The sequence below is a fragment of the Dreissena polymorpha genome, chromosome 13, assembly GCF_020536995.1.
Source record: "Dreissena polymorpha isolate Duluth1 chromosome 13, UMN_Dpol_1.0, whole genome shotgun sequence".
In the NCBI taxonomy this organism is placed as follows: Eukaryota; Metazoa; Mollusca; class Bivalvia; order Myida; family Dreissenidae; genus Dreissena; species Dreissena polymorpha.
The window spans coordinates 65,746,226-65,767,821 of NC_068367.1; the positions used below are offsets into that span (position 1 = coordinate 65,746,226).

The window sequence follows — 21,596 nt, forward strand, 5'->3', positions numbered from 1 at the left end:
ATTTTTCTGTATCCTTAAATACATAAAAATCAAATTGAGAGGATAAGTTGTGTCAAATAATGATGAGAAATTGGGTGAAATATTTGGGTTTTCTTTATGTACGAAATATTGACAAGTATATCAGTAGCGAGTATGCATGACGGTCAAAAGATTAAATATTTGGATCTGGTGTGTGTTTAACAACAAAGGGGTTACAATGCTGTTGACACAAGCCTTAGGCTGTATTTGCATTATTTATTATTTGTACCACAACGCTCATTAACGTGTGCATACTTGAATAGTGACTTCTCCAGTAGGTTGAAATTCAGCCAATCAGGAACAAGCACGTATAGAACACTGACCAATGGGATTCATAACTGAGTTTCACGGGCCAGATGTTAGAGGGAAACAAGACAGTTAGCGTTTAGACTTGGAGACGTACGGGTCGAGAAAGATACGATCATGTAGCTATCAGACTGTATTTGTATAACTGAAAATATTAAGTATGTTAGACATTAAATTGGACTAGAAACTGATACATGGTGTTGTTGAATATTTTATCCTATATTATGCAGAGAAACCGATATAATAGAGAGGGACCGACTTGTCCCATGCGTGACACGAGAAAATGGTTGTTAATGCAAATCTCGTCATCTTGGCAATATGCGCGTGACGAGATATCGAATGATAAGCTACACACCGGTAATTTAAGAGTAATGAACATTGCTAGTAACTATGTGTCATCCATGAACTATGAACGATTACGCGACAGGTAGAAAGTAATAAACATATAAAGTTTAAGGGCAAGGTCACATGATCTGGTATCATAATATTAGTTTGCACACAAAAACTAGAGAACCTGTTAATGTTAGAAAATATTGAACAATATTTGTGATGTAATCAGAGAACATGTTCATGTTAGAAAATATTGAACAATATTTGTGATGTTGGCCTTCACTAACTACATACCTGATACATTGTTTAATGTCTGTCCATTTAACAATATGCATTCAAACTCACTGCATTTAGTCTGGCCTATCTATCTGTTAAACATGATCTAATTTCCAAATCGGTATCTTCTTTGCCACCAATGGAAATGTAATATATTCAATACCCACGTGACCCAATGGTCCCATTACAGTTTACATAGTAACACTGTTTACTGCTTACAATTGATTGTCATTTGACAGTTTATTTGGTTTCTGTTTAGTTCAAAATACTTGATGGCTTAACCATTTTAGGTTTAACTGGGTTTTTGCTCAGTACATATTTTGTGATTGCTTGACTTTTTAATAAAAGATTTAAATTATGTCTTTTCTGAACTAGTTAATCGTATTGACAGAGATACTGTGAAATTAAGAATTTTCCTGAACGTTTTGTTTGCTTAAAATGTCAATTATCAAAATGGCAGACTTGTCTACGTTTTCTCATGCCAAAGGCTCTGATGAGGTTAAGGATTGTATTTGTTCGTCATGCAAAGAGCAAGCACATGCAGATTTTTACTGCAAAACATGTTTGAAACTTTATTGTGGGAAATGTATTCAGTTGCATGATAAGTGGTTTAGAAAACATTCAGCATATGGAAGGAATGACATGAAAGAATGGCCATTTTCAAAAGAGGTGGAGGAATTTCTATTGAAGTGTGAAGCGCACAAGGATGACAAAATTGAAATGTTATGTGATGACCACAGTCAGCTGTGCTGCACAAAGTGTGCCTTCAATGATCACAGGTATTTCTGAAACAATTTGCCACTAATCAGTTATTAAATATCAATAACCTAAGTCACAATTTAAATGAGAATTAAGAATTGTAAATTTGTCAACTTTGATTTATGGTATTTTAACAAACACATTTTCGTCCTGAAATTGTTGTGAAAAGTATGATAAACTACATGTATGTTATTTTAAGACTACACTTTCATTTTAATTCTTAGAAATTATTTATAGCATTAATTAGAAATTTTGCAAATTGCTGCTTGAGATCATTTGTTACAATGATGCTCTGACACTTCTGGACCACATGCGGGTGTTGTTTCATTACGCTTCACATGGATATTGATCTATGCAAACAATATTGACTTTCTTACCTCTGGGGTAAAAATGACCCCCCCCCCCCCTCTCTCTCTCTCTCTCTGTGTGTGTCTCTCTCTCTCTCTCTCGCTCTCTCCACATATACTTGTGAAGCATGTGTTACACTCTTCAAAAATGAAGATTGTTTAGGAGTTCTTATTCATTTGAGTTGAATATTTTCTGTTATGGCATTAGCCTGTGTCCTTAATAACCATGCATCAGAAAAACAAGAGATTTGAAAGTGGGTTTCAACTCAAACACTACATAACTGAATTTTAATATCTAATGCTCAGGTAAGGGAGGTCTTTTAGCTTAGAGTAATTATATAATAGATTTGTATAAACCATTGGTTTCTTTGTCCAAAGTAGATCTCATGTTTGACTTTTGATTGTATTTTTATGTCCCCCACCACTTTAGTGGGGGACATATTGTTTTTGCCCTGTCTGTTGGTTTGTTTGCTTGTTTGTGTGTTTGTTTGGTCAAATTTTAACATTTGCAATAAATTTTGAATATTGAAGATAGCGACTTGATATTTGGCATGCATGTGTTTCTCATGGAGCTGCACATTTTGATTAGAGAAAGGTCAAGGTCATCCTTCAAGGTCAAAGGTCAAATATATAGCTTCAAAGCAGCGCAAAAGGGGACATAGTGTTTCTGACAAACACATATCTTGTTTTAACTTGTAAAACAAAGTGCATTCAACACAAACAGTGAGCTCAATAATCGCTGTAAAACCTGTCACACTGCATAGGCAATTGGTCAAAAGCCTTTTGAAAAAAGACTACATTTAGGTGAACTAGCAATCTTTTCTAGAGTTTATTTTTCACATATTCAATAAATCTCTGTTCAGCTGCAATAAGAAATTAAAGCTGTCAAGAAACTAATTATGATTACCTAGATTACGTAGAAAATCTGACTTTCTGATTTAAGGGCCCTATGGATCGTTATAAAGAATAGTGCAGGTGTTTTGTTTAAGGATCCTATGGATTGTTGAATAGTGCAGGTAATTGGTTCAAGGACCCTATGGATTGTTATAAAGAATAGTTCAGGTGATTTGTTTAAGGATCCTATGGATTGTTGAATAGTGCAGGTAATTGGTTTAAGGACCCTATGGATTGTTATAAAGGATAGTGCAGGTGATTTGTTTAAGGATCCTATAGATTGTTGAATAGTGCAGATAATTGGTTTAAGGACCCTATGTATTGCTAAAAAGGATAGTGCAGGTGATTTGTTTACGGATCCTATGGATTGTTGAATAGTGCAGGTGATTTGTTTAAGGATCCTATGGATTGTTGAATAGTGCAGGTAATTGGTTTAAGGGCCCTATGAATTGTTATAAAAAATAGTGCAGGTAATTGGTTTAAGGGTCCTATGAATTTTTATAAAGAATAGTGCAGGTAATTGGTTTAAGGGCCCTATGAATTGTTATAAAGAATAGTGCAGGTAATTGGTTTAAGGACCCTATGGATTGTTATAAAGAATAGTGCAGGTAATTGGTTTAACCCTTTCCTTGACAGCCATTTAGCCAATATAAGCCTCTCCAGTTACCACAAGACATAGCTGCGTGCTGACCGGTGGCTGATAGCCATCTTATCAATATCAGTACCCCATCTTTACAGGCATTATTGGAAAAACGCTGTTTTATGACCCTCATTGCTTTTAAACCTGATATTCTCATAAAAATTGAAATATTATTGAAAAATACACAATATGAAAGTTTAAGCTAATAAAATTTCCTTTCCTGTGGTGTAAACTGTATGTTTATACCTTAATTTATTGGTCAGTTATAGTCATGCAAAGTTGACCGTTGTGTGTTTTACTGCATTTAAATGCAAATCTCTTTCCAGCTCATATAGAAACTTTGCGAAGTTGGTGTGTTGAATCAAACACAAATAATTATATTTTGGAATATTATTTTTTTTTCTTACTTTCCAAACAATTCTTCTTTCTTGAAGATTTTTTTATTTTATAAATTCATTCTGCAAGCCTCAAAATTCATGTAAATTCTTATAAATAACTATAGAAAAACACAGAGTTTCTCAAACAACTTCATGCATTTTCAAAATAAATTGTATTATTTCTTATAAAATTCGTAAAATACTTGGTATTTCTATTACATTAATTCACCAAATGATTTATAAACATTTATAGATACTGGTAACAATTTAATTGGATGTTGCATAATGTGCCATGAATATTCATATAATTAATTTGCATTTTGCATTTTATTACCGATCGAAATCCGGCAATGTCGGCGTCTTCAATAAGTCTTCAGTTCCTGTATTTATTTGCAAAATTCCAAGTTTATTATCAAATACTCCAGTTTATCTGATCGCCGACATATAACTTTATAACCCAGAAGTCGCCAACAAACCCGTGTATTTGTGTACCAAATTACAAAACGCCGAGGTAACATGGCACGCGCGCCAATGTCATCTGAAGACTACTGCTGTGTCCGGTAAACATGTTTATTCAAAGTGTCTAGAACCCGTGTTTCTTATCCCTAAATGTTAGATTAGCATGTGCGCTATTAATTATTATTGGTCAGTTCAAAGGCATATTGAAGACCGCCGACTGCGTCTTTGTTTTATTGCCCAATCAAGCACCGATAATCCAATATCCTGTGTATTACGAAACACAAACTTTAGATAAGCACGTGTCGTTTGTAAAAACATTTTAGTGTACATGCCATTTAACATATCGATGTAATTCTCGTACATGATCTCGGAAACAAACATTTACGATATACTGGAATCAAACAATAATAAGAATGAAATAGATTTACACCCAAATGATATTATATACCTATGGGACTTGTTTATTTTTGCGACATTTTTAACGAGTTATTAATACATTTTCGGAAAATGTCCAAATTAAATATGGTTAGAGAATAGCAGTTATTTTAGGACATTACGAAATGCCTGAAGCGCGCACATCCCGGAACGTGATTTACGCATGTCAAATGGTAAAACCCTCGTCTTGATTGGTCGCCAATTGCATCATAACTTTAAATAGCAACATTACCGGATGTTTACTCGACAGTTTAGAAAAATGATGAACGCAGGTGTATATGCATTTCTGTTACACTTAAAACGTCATTAAAGCATTTAAATAGCAATTTAAATCGTGACGCGTAAAAACGCGTATATATCAGGTTATTGATAGGGTAGTAGAAATGCGTAGATAACAGGGAATCGATACAGGCGTAGATAAGCGTATTTGACAGGGAATCGATAGGGTCGTAGAAACGCGTACCTGTCAAGGAAAGGGTTAAGGACCCTATGGATTGTTATAAAGAATAGTGCAGGTAATTGGTTTAAGGACCCTATGGATTGTTATAAAGAATAGTGCAAGTAATTGGTTTAAGGACCCTATGAATTGTTATAAAGAATAGTGCAGGTAATTGGTTTAAGGGCCCTATGGATTGTTATAAAGATTAGTGCAGGTAATTGGTTTAAGGGCTATATGGAAGTAGTGTATGTGATTGGTTTAAGGGCCATATGAATTGTTATAAAGAGTAGTGCAGGTGATTTGTTTAAGGGCCCTATTGATTGTTATAAAGATTAGTGCAGGTGATTGGTTCAAGGGCCCTATGGAAGTAGTGCATGTGATTGGTTTAAGGGCCATTTTGATTGTTATAAAGAGTAGTGCAGGTGATTGGTTTAAGGTCCCTATGGGTTGTTATAAAGAGTGTAGTGCAGGTGATTTACTGTAATACCATTAATTTACTATAAAACCATTAAATTTCCTGTGGTACAAATTTTCATGGATTTCATTGGTTCGATGAACCACGAATTAAAGTACCAACAATTATTTATACATTTTTAATCCGAAATCGGTCTTTTCCGATTGTCATTTCGGACATTTGCTTTTGTTGTCGTTTATTCGAGATATTTGTTTGAACTGTTCCCGTTTTCAATCATTTTGAAAGAGACATTGTTTGATAGAGATATACTAGTTAATACAATATGTTGTTTTCTTGATAAGTGATTGGGTAATAATACTTGTTAAATCAAGCACCTTATTTAAACTGTACATAAGCGATTGTTCTCTATTACATGGCGTCCTCTAATTAATAGTTTGCAGATTTATCACATATGTCAATTAATACCAAATAAAGTTAAAAGAGACATAATGGTTTTCACATGTGTATTTTGGGGACCGTATTACTCAATTGTTGCTGCTAGGGGACCGATTGCACTGAGAATTGCAAATATTGTCAAATCAACATTGATGGCAATTAGTGAGTGGGGACCCACAAGTGCGCTGCTTTATCGCTCTTATGGACAATTGTCAGCGACACTTTCATGCTTCAGTGCACATTAACCTCAAGTCCTTCGGTCAACACATATTAGCAGATTATGCTTCGTTTTTACTCTGGTTGTTTTAATAAAAGTTTAATTATTAGGACGGTCAGTCTTCCCCGAAAATTTGAAATCCACGAAATTACGTATCAACAAATTAGTTGTTTTTATATTTCAAATCCACAAAATTATGTGTCAACAAATTAGTTGTTTTTTATTAAATCACGAAATTTCATACCAACAAATTTTTATACGTTTACAGTATTTGACATCTTATTAACCAAGTTTTTCATCTTACATGACGCCAACAAACCAGACCAATTTTCACATGACTGCATGGGATCTAACAGTGTTATTTGAATGTGTTAAAGAAAAATGGGTCTATATCAAATATAAAATGTTTTGATGATGTAGAAATACATTCATTATAAGCCACATGAAGACAGACATGATGTGATATCACATAGTAAAATGTGTATCTACTAACAATACTATGGGATTTAATATACGTACACTTCATGACAAACTTTTCATGAGGTGGATATGAGACTTTTAAATTAAAAACAACTAGAAATGGCGTGACAGAGGCCGACGCGTATCCCCACCCCACATGTTTGACCCAGGGGCACCCCAGGGTTGATAATGGGGCCATTCATAGTTTAGATTGACTGTATTGTCATAAAAGATGTTCAGTATCAATTTGAAGTTAATTGGTCAAGAAATGAAGAAGTTAATGTAAAATAACCTACAATGAGTGAAGTTACATCTCTGACCCGGCTCCACCCCAAAACCCTTCACTTTTGGCCCAGGGGTCAGATCAAAATTCAAAACTGTGCAATGTTGCATATATGCTCATAGCTACCATGTGTGTTAGTTTCAAGGTTCTAGTGCTAATAGTGTAGGAGGAGATAGTGGCCAGGACGGATGGACAGACGGCACAGATAACCACATAATAGATTTCAAAATCTAAACGCGGACCCTACATTTAAGGTCAAAGTCACAGGGTCAACAATTTTATGCGCATAGAAAGGTCTTGTCTATATACACCTGTGTACCAAATATAAAAGCAATATCTAAAGTGACACAAATGTTATGAGCTTTTTTTGAACCGCGGTCGCAGATTTTGAAACCTGAACTCGGACCCCAAGTTAAAAAATGTCATGCCCATGGAAAGGTGTTGTCAGGATACACATGCGTACCAAATATGAAAGCAATATCTGAAGGGACACAGTCGGTATGAGCCCTTTTCGAATCGCGGTCGCAGATTTGGAAACCTGAATGCTGACCTCAAGTTCAAGGTCAAGGTCACATGGGTAAACAAATGAATGCGCATTTAAAGGTGTTGTTCAGATACACATGCACTTCAACTATGAAAGCAATATCTGAAGGGACACATTAGTTATAAGCCTTTTTAGCTCACCTGAGCGATAGCTCGAGGTGAGCTATTGTGATCACTCAGCGTCCGGTGTCCGTCCGTCCGTCTGTCTGTAAACAATTTGTAAACATCTTCTTCTACTAAACCATTGAGCCAATTTCAACTAAATTTCATGTGGAGCATCCCTAGGTCATGGGACAAAAGAATTTAAAAAAAAAATTTGATCACATAACCAATATGGCTGCCATGACCATGTATGGTAAAAACCTTAAAAAATCTTCTTGTCAGAAACCGCTCTTTAGATTTTCAAAAAATTTCACAGGGATGACCTTTGAAGGCTCCCCTGACAAAGTTGTTCAAAGAAATTTGATTCGTCAAAAAACATGGCCGCAGGAGCTCGTTGAACTTTGCATGTTTATTCTTTTTTGCCTATTTTGTGAAAACTTTCGAAAATCTTCCACGTTTTTTGTCCGATCCTTTCCAAATTTGCACAGTGTCTTTATATCAATGAGGACACGAACCCTACAAAAAATGAGCATTATTGGTCCATGAAGTACAGAATTACCTCTCCTTGAATTGAGAAAATGGTGTTTATGCAATGAAGTCCAAATTTTCATCAAATTCTTTCCAAACTTGTAAGGATTAAGCATGGTTCAAACAAGGGAAACAACTACGGTTTATGCATGTTCTTTTTATTACAGATTTGCCTCCCTTTAATTCATTCAAAATCTCATTTTACAGCAGAGATTCCAAATCTGACCTGTAAATGAGCCCCATATTTACTGCCAGTGCTAGGTTACCTTTTCCCATTTGATCATTCTTAAGTATTGGTCTTGTAATGCTGCTACTGCTTCTGCTACTGCTACTGCTACTGCTACTACTACTACTACTACTACTACTACTACTACTACTACTACTACTACTACTACTACTACTACTTCTACTACTACTACTACTACTACTTCTACTACTACTACCACTACTACTACTACTACTACTACTACTACTACTACTACTACTACTACTACTACTACTACTACTACTACTACTACTACTACTACTTCTACTACTACTACTAGTACAACTACTACTAGTACTACTAATACCACCACCACCACCACCACCACCACCACCACCACCACGTCTACTATTACTACTTCTACTACTACTGCCACTACTACTACTACTTATACCACTACTACTACTACTACTACTACTACTACCACTACTACTACTACTACTACTACTACTACTACTACAACTACTACTACTACTACTACTACTGCTACTACTACTACTACTACTTTCACTACTACCACTACTACTACTACTTCTACTACTTCTGCTACTACTACTACTACTACTACTACTACTACTACTACTACTACAACTACTATTACTACTACTACTACTACTACTACTACTACTACTACTACTACCACTACTACTACTACTACTACTACTACTACTACTTCACTACCACCACCACCACCACCACCACCACCACCACCACCACCACCACCACCACCATTCACAGTGACAAAAAACGTATTCACACAATGGCTGCTACTACAACTTATAGCCCATATAGGGGGGCATGCATGTTTTACAAACAGCCCTTGTTTCTATGGGATTTTAACCACAACTGTTCATGTTTATCTCCGACACATATTTTTAGGTCACCTGTCATGAAGTGACACGGTGAGCTTATGTGATGGTGTGATGTCCGGCGTACGTTGTGCGTGCCTGCGTTTGTCCGTGCGTCCGTCCGTCAACAATTTGTTTGTGTAGACAGTAGAGGTCACAGTTTGCATCCAATCTTGATGAAATTTGGTCAAAATGTTTATCTTGATGAAATCCGGTTTGGGATTGTATTTGGGTCATCTGGGGTCAAAAACAAGGTCACTAGGTCAAATAATAGAACAACCTTCTGTAGACAATAGAGTTCACAGTTTTCATCCAACCTTTATGAAATTTGGTCAGAATTCTTGATGAAATCTGGGTGGGATTGTATTTGGGTCATCTGGGGTAAAAATCTAGGTCAAATAAATAGAAAAACCTTGTGTTGACAATAGAGGTCACAGTTTTCATCCAATATTTATTGTCGCATAATTGATGTATTTCATGTCGCATAATTGGTGTATTTCATGTATATTCCTTGTTCGGTGTAACTGAATACATAATATCTGTCTTCATGAAGAAATGCATAAATGGGCATCATATGTCGTCGTCAAATTAGACGAAAAAAATGCACCAAGTTATTGCCCATGGCTGGGTTCACTAATTAGTTATGTCTATGGTAAGCACATGCGCACTGTTAATTTGTGTATATTTTCATGTTAAATGACAGGTGAACTTTCATATATGCAGTTAAACAAACGTGGTCTCGCTTAATTATTGGCATACATATGCACAAGATGTGTAAGTCACACATAAAGCCATCCCGTATCAGGTAATTCAACTCATGTTAAAGTCAATCATCCAGACAGCCGTCACCCAATTTATTTGTCCACTATTGTATAAATTGGCATCTGCGTTGTATGATAGACAGTCTTACTTAAACGGCCGAACATACAAGTCACATTATTGCTGGCTTTCGCGGGATGGGCCCATTGCGGGCTTCGCATGTATCTTGTATTTGACAAACATTTTGGAAACGTTGTGTTGTGTTAATAAGCAGAAATAAAACGCAAAGAAATCAGAAATGAACTTTGTTTGTTACTGTGTGATATCAACGAACAATACGTAATTACGCTACATTATGAACTGTGGTCAGAATGTTTATCTTGATGAAATCTGGATTGGGATTGTATTTGGGTCATCTAGAGTCAGGAACTAGGTCACTAGGTCAAATCATAGAAAAACATTGTGTAGACAATAGAGGTCATAGTTTTCATCTGATCTTAATGAGTCAGGTGAGCGATTCAGGGCCATCATGGCCCTCTTGTTTGAATCGCGGTCACAGATTTCGAAATCTGAAAACTGACCTCAAGTTGAGGTCAAGGTCACAGGGGTAAAATAATTGTATGCTCATAAAAAAATGTCCTAGGATACGTATGCATACCAAATATGAAAGCAATATTTGAAGGGCCATAGTAGTTATGAGCCGTTTTCGAATAGCGGTCGCAGGAAATTATCTGACGGCCCCACCACAACGCCCATAACTTTTGACCCAAGGGTCAGATCAAAATTCCGTCACCGTCACCATCGCACATATGCTCATAGCTACCATGTGTGTAAGTTTCAAGGTTCTAGTGCTTAAATAGTGTAGGAGGAAATAACTCGTAGAAATTGGTACATAGTGTATGTTGTTTAAACTGACATTAAATCATTATGAAATAAAAACTTGTCATAGCTGAAATAAATGATAGCTGACTATGCATTTAATATAAGTATATATTTGATGAATTGTGCAGCATGGTTTTATGGGATATATTTAACCCTGGCTATTGGTTTTGTACTGTCAGTAGATGACCTTATTATTTGAAATAATTATGCTTGAATTAATTTGTGTCAGTCACAAAATGTGGAGGCGTGACCAAATGTGTTCCCTCATAGTACTGTCGTCATTACGTAATACTTGTGCTAATACATACTAATTTTATACAATCTATTAAATTTTAATATGCGAACTGCTTATAAACAAAGCGCTCAAATATCAGTGTAAAAATACTCGTTAACTTTGAGTTCAAGAGACATGAGATGCCTTGACAAAAAAAAATTAGTTTAAAGTGTGTAAGGTATTTTTTTTATTGAAAACGTGATGAAATATGGCGATTCAATCATTTTGTCATTACAATAAAGGATACAAAGTATTTGATCATAGGTCACTCAGAACCAGAATAATTGATGAAAACAATGTCCTGCAAATAACTGCATAAACATTGTGCTATGCATTTTCCAGATTTTTCATCAAGAGTCAATAACATGAACAGGGATTGTTGACTGTTTTAGGTATCATCTGCAGAAGTCAATGTTGAGTGCGAGCTGCACATCATAATTACGATATTGGTTCTTATTTCATGAACAATGAAATCAAATCACAATGCTCTTTAATCTGTAGATTATGTAACCTTTTCCATTGTTTATCAGTCTATTAACAACCATTAATTGTAATAGTCTTACATAAAGATGAAACTAGTGTTGTTTATTCATAGAGAAACAATTGATGGAACTTGGAAATAATTTAATATGAATTTTTTTTTAAATTGTGAACCTTGATTTTGAATTTTACCATAGTTTTGTTCCATGAATATGAAGTATTTTGTAGTGCGTTCATTGTGTTATGGATTTTGTTGTTGTTCTGGTTAAAAATATATAAAGGAATTACATGAAGAAAAAAGAATCTAGTTGTTAAAATTTTATTTATTATTACATAATTCTATAACACAGCAAAACATAATTGAAAGAATGTTGAGTGAACATATTATTAAGATAAGTTTCGTTCAACCCAGTACAATAAATATGCATCATTTAAAATGGACAAATCATTAATTATTACATGTAACTGTATCATGAATTAAAAGTTAAATAGCATTTAGACGTCTATACTCTAATAAATTGAGCCTTGATCTGGGGAAATAGGGCTTAATGCATCTGTGTAAATTGTTTTACCAGATTGGCTGTTCAGTCCACACTAATCAGGGAGACACTTAATTTCCGCTGTTATCGTATTTTTATATGAGCGAAGAGTTAGTTAAGGCAGAAAGTATCGCACCTGATAAGCCTGTTTTGACTTCACAGCCTAATCTGGGACAACACTATGTACATGCATTAAAACTCCTTTTATACAGAGCGAGCCTCAAGTATTTATTAAATGATAAATGAAGTCTTCTTACATTATAATATTTTTTAAGAAACACTAAGTCAACACTGAGTAAAACATGTTTATTTAATAGCAGGCGCAAGTAAATTAGTTGAAGAAAAATTATTAAGGAAATGTACATAAAGTTCCAAGCTTAATTAAACAGTGCTGGTCCCAGTTGTCTCCCCAATCTGGACTGCTGTGAAACCCTGCTCTGCTAAACAGTTAAACTGTTCATATGAAATAACATATGCAGACCTTCCCACAAGCCCGTGTCCACATGTGGTCTGCACTGTACATATGCAGGCCTTCCCACAAGCCCGTGTCCACATGTGGTCTGCACTGTACATATGCAGACCTTCCCACAAGCCCGTGTCCACATGTGGTCTGCACTGTACATATGCAGGCCTTCCCACAAGCCCGTGTCCACATGTGGTCTGCACTGTACATATGCAGGCCTTCCCACAAGCCCGTGTCCACATGTGGTCTGCACTGTACATATGCAGGCCTTCCCACAAGCCCGTGTCCACATGTGGTCTGCACTGTGCATATGCAGGCCTTCCCACAAGCCCGTGTCTACATGTGGTCTGCACTGTACATATGCAGGCCTGCCCACAAGCCCGGGTCTACATGTGGTCTGCACTGTACATATGCAGGCCTTCCCACAAGCCCGTGTCCACATGTGGTCTGCACTGTACATATGCAGGCCTTCCCACAAACCCGTGTCCACATGTGGTCTGCACTGTGCATATGCAGGCCTTCCCACAAGCCCGTGTCTACATGTGGTCTGCACTGTACATATGCAGGCCTGCCCACAAGCCCGTGTCTACATGTGGTCTGCACTGTACATATGCAGGCCTTCCCACAAGCCCGTGTCCACATGTGGTCTGCACTGTACATATGCAGGCCTTCCCACAAACCCGTGTCCACATGTGGTCTGCACTGTACATATGCAGGCCTTCCCACAAGCCCGTGTCCACATGTGGTCTGCACTGTATATATGCAGGCCTTCCCACAAGCCCGTGTCCACATGTGGTCTGCACTGTACATATGCAGGCCTTCCCACAAGCCCATGTCCACATGTGGTCTGCACTGTACATATGCAGGCCTTCCCACAAGCCCGTGTCCACATGTGGTCTGCACTGTACATATGCAGACCTTCCCACAAGCCCGTGTCCACATGTGGTCTGCACTGTACATATGCAGGCCTTCCCACAAGCCCGTGTCCACATGTGGTCTGCACTGTACATATGCAGGCCTTCCCACAAGCCCGTGTCCACATGTGGTCTGCACTGTACATATGCAGGCCTTCCCACAAGCCCGTGTCCACATGTGGTCTGCACTGTACATATGCAGGCCTGCCCACAAGCCCGTGTCCACATGTGGTCTGCACTGTACATATGCAGGCCTTCCCACAAGCCCGTGTCCACATGTGGTCTGCACTGTGCATAGCCTGTTATCAGCTTCTCCCTCACTAATTGCTGTATTTTCAAGATAATCTAATGATTGTACAACAAAACCCACAAATCTTGTCAATAAATCATAGTCAACACTGGCTGCAGTACTATTTGATGGTAAACGTGCAGCTGCAGAGGCTATGCATTCAAGTTCATGTCTTAGATCATGCAAAGATTGATATGTACAGGATTTCAGCAAACCAATAACCCTATTCAGTCTATTTCTAAAAGTTTCTACACATCCAGGATCCATTCTGGAGCATTGATTTGTAGGGGATAGCTTCGATCTGAAACAATATTAAGGTAATTTTGAGGTAATTACCTAGTATCTGTCATATTGATAACAATTGTTTTAACAAAGCAACCACAGTTTAAAACTGCCTCGACAGCTCAGTGGTTGAGCGTTCGCCACGAGTGCATGAGGTTGTGGGTTCAATCCCTTGCCGCATCCTACCAAAGACGTGCAAAAACGGTTTCAGTGGCTACCTGAGTTTAACGCTCACCACTATGCAGGAAAGCACTGGCATGTTCTCAAAAATGAAATAAGACCCACGTGGTGATGGATTCCAGGAATGAACTTGTTTCACAATCTACCTCAAATTATTTACTATAATCTAACCATAACAAATCATTATAATTATAACAAAATATCACACAGCCGCCAAACGTCTTATTTCTTAAAATAAACATTGAAAAGGGGATCAATACAGGATTCCTCTTTGAAGTCATGTTCAACACAAAATCGCTGTCCTGTGATTCCTTGTACTCTCCTGTCTCCTGCAAGAGGAAAGCCAAGTCTATATTGTACGTCTTTGGTAAGAGAACACATTTGAACTAGGCTAGATGCTGAAAATATATTGGGCATTCCCATTAAATGGGAATGTAAATCCACCACAAATTAGTTACACGTAACCATGCTGAGTCTGGTCTGTGTTCAATAGATAATGGGGTCAGACCTCCATGTCAAATTAGATGTTTAAACCGAAAACGGTAATGAAAAAATAAAAATAAATTGCAGATGCATTGTTTATTTACATTGTGTTACAAAGTAAATTGTAAACAGCACGCAGGTGGTTGAGAACCACTTATTGAGTAATCCAATGCGTGTAACACCCATCTGCATCCATGAATATAACAATGATGATAATGATATATTTTAATAAATCCTTACCTTAATCTAGAATCGTCCACAATAATAGAAGGGAGGCTACTACTAACGACAATTTGTACCCTAACACCAGTTGCATCGTTGTATGAACAATGCGTTGTAAAATGTTGAATTGTGATTCGTCGACTTGTGTTCTGTACAATGGTATAGTGTAAACATGTTATATGCTGACTTGTAGCAGATTACTAATATGGATCGTACAACTTTAAAAATATTCAAGATGCTAATGTAGTTTTTCATCGACTACTTTCAGATAGATATATTATCTTTTATTCATTATTATGATTTACAATATGAATTATATTTATGAAGACTTTATATATGCGATATCTTCATTTTCAGATCTGTAGTTTATGAAGTTACATGTGTGTATTTAAACATTTAAACCTGTTGAAGTTTCAGGGGTCTAGCTAGGCTCAAAATTTATGGAGAAGTCAGTCACTTCTCCCTAAAGCCAAAATAGGGAGAATTGGTAACATATTTGGTAGAAATGGTACATTTTGGTCATAGATCTTAGTTTTACGTATATTTTGCAGCAACTTAGTGGCTTCTGTTCAGCTTTCAATCAAATCTTCACTTGTTTTATACAATAAGACATTTTAAGTGTATAAAACCAACATTTTCCTTATTTCTCATTGATTGTTGATTACAATTGTACTTTTAATTACTTTTTTTCCTTAACAGGTGTATCAAAGAAATTTCAATTGTAACAAACCAGTAATGTTCAGAATCTTTTTACTTCCTTGTTAATTTTAAGCAATTCAACATTAAATCAAATTCATATTTTTTTACAAATATTTGTTTTAAATTAAAAATTCATTTAAAATCTCATTTTACAGCAGAGATTCCGAATCTGACCTGTAAATGAGCCCCATATTTATTGCCAGTGCTAGGTTACATCTTCCCATTTGATCATTCCTTAGTATTGTTTTAATGGGCTATTTAACATGGCTAAATCATAGTTATTGGTAGCCAGCGGAAGGCAATTAATCAAGGCATCATCTATTAACAATTTCAAGAAGTGTAATAGCTCTAGACTGTTCTTTTGAATGTTCAACTTAGCATGACCTGTACATGGGGCACTAATGGCTGAGAATCCTCCTGTGTCCAATTCTCCACATCAAATTGATTTTAATCGGTCAATGTCTGGCACAAAGTAAATCATTAAAAGGAGGAGAAGTCACTTTGCCGTCATGAAATTAATGTGCGAAGTGAAGATTAATTTGGCGAAGGAATCGCCCATTTCGCCCACTCGTGAGACCCCTGAGTTAAGCAAACGGTAAATGTACTTCAATAACTAAGTGCAATTCTACACCTGCGTACTGTGCATTTGTAGAATCGGAACATACAACATTTTACACTTAACAATTGTACAAAACAGATATTAAAAAGTTGTAATTCAGCGTTTTAACAAATGTTTAACTAGAATGTTAACTAAATTTTTCTCTGTTTAACAAATGAGCTGAATATTCAACACGTGCAACATTTCTGGTGATGAATAATATTGGCGGTCTTTCCCTTCCATATTTTTGAAATAATACAGACAGTACTGACATCAGATTTTTTAGCAATTTTCAGTATTTTGGAACAGTTGATTTTAGACCATGAATACAGAAAGAACTTAGAATTATATGTTATAGTAATACCAGTTTTATTTGGATTATTTTGTTAATCACATGTGCAATAAAAACAAATAAAATACTATTATTAAAAGGACAAATAACGAACAAGAACATTTGGTAGAGTCAAATCAGTCGATTCAAGGTTTTAAGAGCTAAGGTCAAGGTGACCTTAAAGGTTTTGGTCAAGGCTTTAAGGTCAAGGTGACTATCACACTTACATGTAGTATGAAAATTGTTTCCGATCAATAACTCGTACACAAATTAACAGATTGGCTTGATACATGTACTTCACTTCTGCATTGGCCTTGGACAGTATATGACCCCTATTGAAATTGTAATCACTAGGTCAAAGGTCAAAGTCACTATCACACTAAGTGTGAAAATCGTTTCCGATCAATAATTCGTCAACAAATTGACCTATTGGATTGATTCTTCACATTTGCATTGGTCTTGAACAGTAAATGACCTCTATTGAAATTGAGGCCACTTCTTCAAAGGTGAAGGTCACTATCACATTAAGTGGTATCCGCTCAATAACTTAACAACGAATTGGCTGATTAGCTTGATACTTCATATGTGCATTGGCCTTGGACAGTAGATGACCCCGATCTAAATTGAGGTTACTAGGTCAATGGTCAAGGTCACTATCCTATTTGATACTTTTCATGAACATTGGGCTTGGACAGTAGATGAACCCAATTGAAATAAGTTACGCAGTAAGTGTGAAATAGTTTTTTAAACAATAACTTTAGCTTATTCACCGATTGGCTTGATACTTGTCATGTGAAATATCCTTGGACTGTAGATGACCCCTCTCGAAATTGGGGTCACTAGGTCAAAGGACATGGTCACTGGCTTAATAAGTGGGAAAAGCGTTTTTGATCAATAATTCATCAACAAATCGATCAATTTGCTTCATACTACCCTTGCGCATTGGCCTTGGACAGTAGATGACCCCTGTCAAAATTGGGGTCACTAGGTCAAATGTTAAGGTCACTGTAACAATAAGTGTGAAAATTGTTTCTGATCAATAACTCATCAATGAATTGACTGATTTGCTTGATACTTCAGATGCTCATTGGCCTTGGACAGTAGATGAACCCTATTGAAATTGGGATCACTAGTTAAAAGCCCTGTTGGGGGGGAGGGGGGGATATGTGTCTGACCGCAGAACACTTTTCTCATTGTGTGTAGTATAAAGTAAATTGCAAAATATTATTCTATTCTTATTTCCCAATTTTTAAAATATCATTGACTCTAGGCTTGCTTATGAAATGTCAATACAGTTGTATCACACATAAATAATAAACAGTAAACCAATATCTTGGGTTCTCCTTAAAAATGTTTTACAATGGCATCTTTTCTTGTCCACGAACAGATCATGTGACAACAACAAAAGCAAAATAATCACAATAGGTTAAATAACAACAAAACATATTGTGAGATAGTAGACCAGGTTGCATGTCATAAGCCACTCATCACAGGCTAGATTGTTCACACTGAGACTTAATAGAGGACCTCTTTTAAGATTTGGGGTTATTTCGCTTTGCATCTGTCCTTTGGTCCATTTGTCTGTTTGACCGTAGACCAATTGTTTCTAGACAATATCTAGGGAATGCTTTGACCTACAGCCATGCAAAATGTTTTATGTTTACATCGAAGAAGATTAAGAGGCCAATCCATTTTGAGGTCAATAGTTCAAAGGTCACAGAAGCTTTTAACATGAAATTATAATGGTGTATATGTAGTAGTCAGGTTTTGAACATTTAATACACATAATAACAATCTTGTAAGCAGACTTTCAATTATGATAAAACTATGTAGGAACATTAGGCATTGTACAGATATATTACAGTACTGCTATAATTAAATGCATTCACTGATTGAATTTTAAAGCATTTTAGACAGGTGCTTGCAAAAAAACAGTCCCAGCCTGTTTATTAAACAATAATTTATATGATTTTCATTGCTGGCTAATTAAAAAAAATCTGGAAGTCATGCCTGTTTTGTGGGGTGGAAGAACATTAATGATCTTTTCTTGCATTATTATGCATAGTGTTGTCAAGGTTTACAATATCAAAAGTGAAAACAATGTAAACAACTAGATATGTTTTCTTAATACATGAATACCTCTGCAATCCTGAATTTGTCCCAAAAGTGCCAAAAAATTAAGAACAAACATACAGAGTTGCACGAGTTTCCCTGACGATTAATATGTTACTGTAGACGTATCCATCTATCATCAATCCTTTATAGTTACGCTTATCACAATTGAAAAAGATATGATTGTTTGGTTAAAGGGACATGCACGTGGGCAAAATTACATGACGATAAATATTGATGTAAATTGTCAGTCCTCTAGTAGCAATACTGTTTATTTTACAATCGACACATATTTTAAAATGTCATTTTTTTAAATAAAAAATAGACATTGCTTTAGTTATAACTAGAAATGGCGCGGCAGAGGCCGAGGCGTATCCCCACGCTGCATGTTTGACCCAGGGGCGCCCCAGGGTTGGTAATGGGGCCATGCATAGTTGAGATTGACCGTATTGTCATAAGAGAAGTTCAGTATCAATTGGAAGTGAATCGGTGTAGAAATGAAGAAGTTAAGTAGGAGTACAAGGCAATTTTGGGTGGGTGTGACCTATGTGGGTGGGGCACCCCAGGGTTGGTTATGGGGCTATGCATAGTTGTGATTGACCGTATTGTCATAAGAATAGTTCAATATCAATTAGAAGTGAATCGGTGTAGAAATGAAGAAATTATATTAAAAGGCAATTTTGTGTGGGTGTGGCCTATTTGGGCGGGGCGTATCAGAGTTGGTAATGGGGCCATGCATAGTTGAGATTGACCGTATTGTCATAAGAGAATTTCAGTATCAATTTGAAGTAAATTGGTGCAGAAATTAATAAGCTAATGTAAAATAACATACAAAATGAGTGAAAATCTCTGACCCGCCCGCTCAAACCCCCATAACTTTTGACCCAGGGGTCAGATCAAAATTCCAAATAGTGCAGAGTCGCACATATGCTCATGGCTACCATGTGTGTAAGTTTCAAGGTTCTAGTGCTTATAGTGTAGGAGGAGATATTGGCCAGGATGGACAGACAGACAGACGGATGGTGGAGATAACCACAGCATCCCCAAGCTTTTCAGGCTTCCTGAAAAGTCCCAAAAGGTGCCTGTCAACAGGACAGGCTGCTGGAAAAGTTTGCCTGTCCGGACAAAAATTCACCTGTCCGAACAGCGCGAGTTTATAACTGAAGAATTTAGTAAAGTTTAACTCATATTTATTGCAATGTGCAGCCTGTGTATAAGTATTGGACAACTATAAGTAATTGATTTTGGAACATATAACATCAAATCATTATGTGTTCTTATGCAAATGTAACACACCGTAATTTTAAAATATGTGATTCATTCAATATAATATGTAATTATGTAGTCAACTTGTACAAAATATACTCGTATATATTCTCCGTACAATATCAATCTTTTACCAAACTATCTGTTTTATATTATCAAAAATAAAATGATAATGCGATATTACACTAATATAAGCACATTTCTGTGTTATTTTATGCGTTCCGACGATACATAAAGCAAAACATCGCTTACATATGATGATGACAACTTCAAATTTGACGATTTCGATCATTTGTATAAGCATTTTTTCCATGTGTAGTTTTTTGTAAATGGATAGATGGTAATAATCGGACCAATCAAATTGACGTTCTCAAAAAAACAAAACAGAGGGAGAGCACTCCTAAGAACTAGTGACGCGATAGTGTTCTTAATTACAAAAAGGCTCGAAACTAACGAAAAGAGTTATTCTAATTGGGTGTTATCGTTCTTTTGGCTAGTATGACTTTTCGGTATTAAGTCATTTGTTTGCCTGTCACAAGGACCGGCGATATTAGAAACTTCGCCGGACCGTAAAGAATTTTGCCGGACAAGACCGGAGGACCGGCCTTTTCAGGAAGCCTGGCTTTTCAAAAAGCGTGGGGATAATGAAAAAAAAAACAGAACGAAAATATAGAGGTGCACAAGCTCACATGCCTGGTTACTGTACTCGTAAAATTCAGGAATACGTGTTGAGTTACATACAACAGAAAAGTCACCTGGATGGTTGGAAGAGTGCAAATCTATATACCCCTGTATTAAGCCAATGAAAAAAGCGTTTATTTATTTTCCATGATTGTTTTTAGCTCGACTATTATATATAAAATATATATAGTGTATATATAGTCGGCGTTAGCGTCTGCGTTAGCGTGCAAATGTTAAAGTTTTTTACTACCCCAAATATTTTCATTGTGCCTTGACATTGCTTTCATATTTTGCATACTTGTTAACCATCATGACCCCAACCTATAAACAAGAGCAGACAACTCTATCAAGCATTTTGTCATAATTATGGCCCCATTTCCACTTAGAATATGCAGCAAATGTTTAAGTTTGCGTACTACCCCGAATATTTTCAATGTCCCTTGACGTATTGCTTTCACATTTTGCATACTTGTTTACCATCATGACCCTAACCTATAAACAAGAGCGGACAACTCTATCAAGCATTTTGTCGTAATTATGGCCTCTTTTCCACTTAAAATATGCAGCATATGTTTAAGTTTTTCTACTACCCTATTTATTTTCATTGTCCCTTGGCATATTGCTTTCATATTTTGCATACTTGTTAACCAACATCACCCCAACCTTTAAACAAGAGATGACCACTGTATCAAGCATTTTTACATAATAAGTGCCCCTTTTATACTTAGAATATGCATATTATTGTTAAATCTATGTTAAAGTTTGCG

General features: G+C 36.3%; 1 protein-coding gene across 2 annotated transcripts in view; it reads left to right on the plus strand.

Moving 5' to 3' along the window:
* The first annotated feature begins 1,163 nt into the window (after window positions 1-1,163).
* LOC127855264 (uncharacterized) overlaps window positions 1,164-21,596 on the plus strand; it is a 30,620-nt gene continuing 10,187 nt past the window's right edge. For both annotated transcript variants that reach the window (XM_052390711.1, XM_052390712.1), the window contains exon 1: window positions 1,164-1,709. In XM_052390711.1, the coding sequence (XP_052246671.1) occupies window positions 1,369-1,709 (341 nt within the window). In that variant the 5' untranslated portion in view covers window positions 1,164-1,368. The remainder of the gene's footprint in view (window positions 1,710-21,596) is intronic.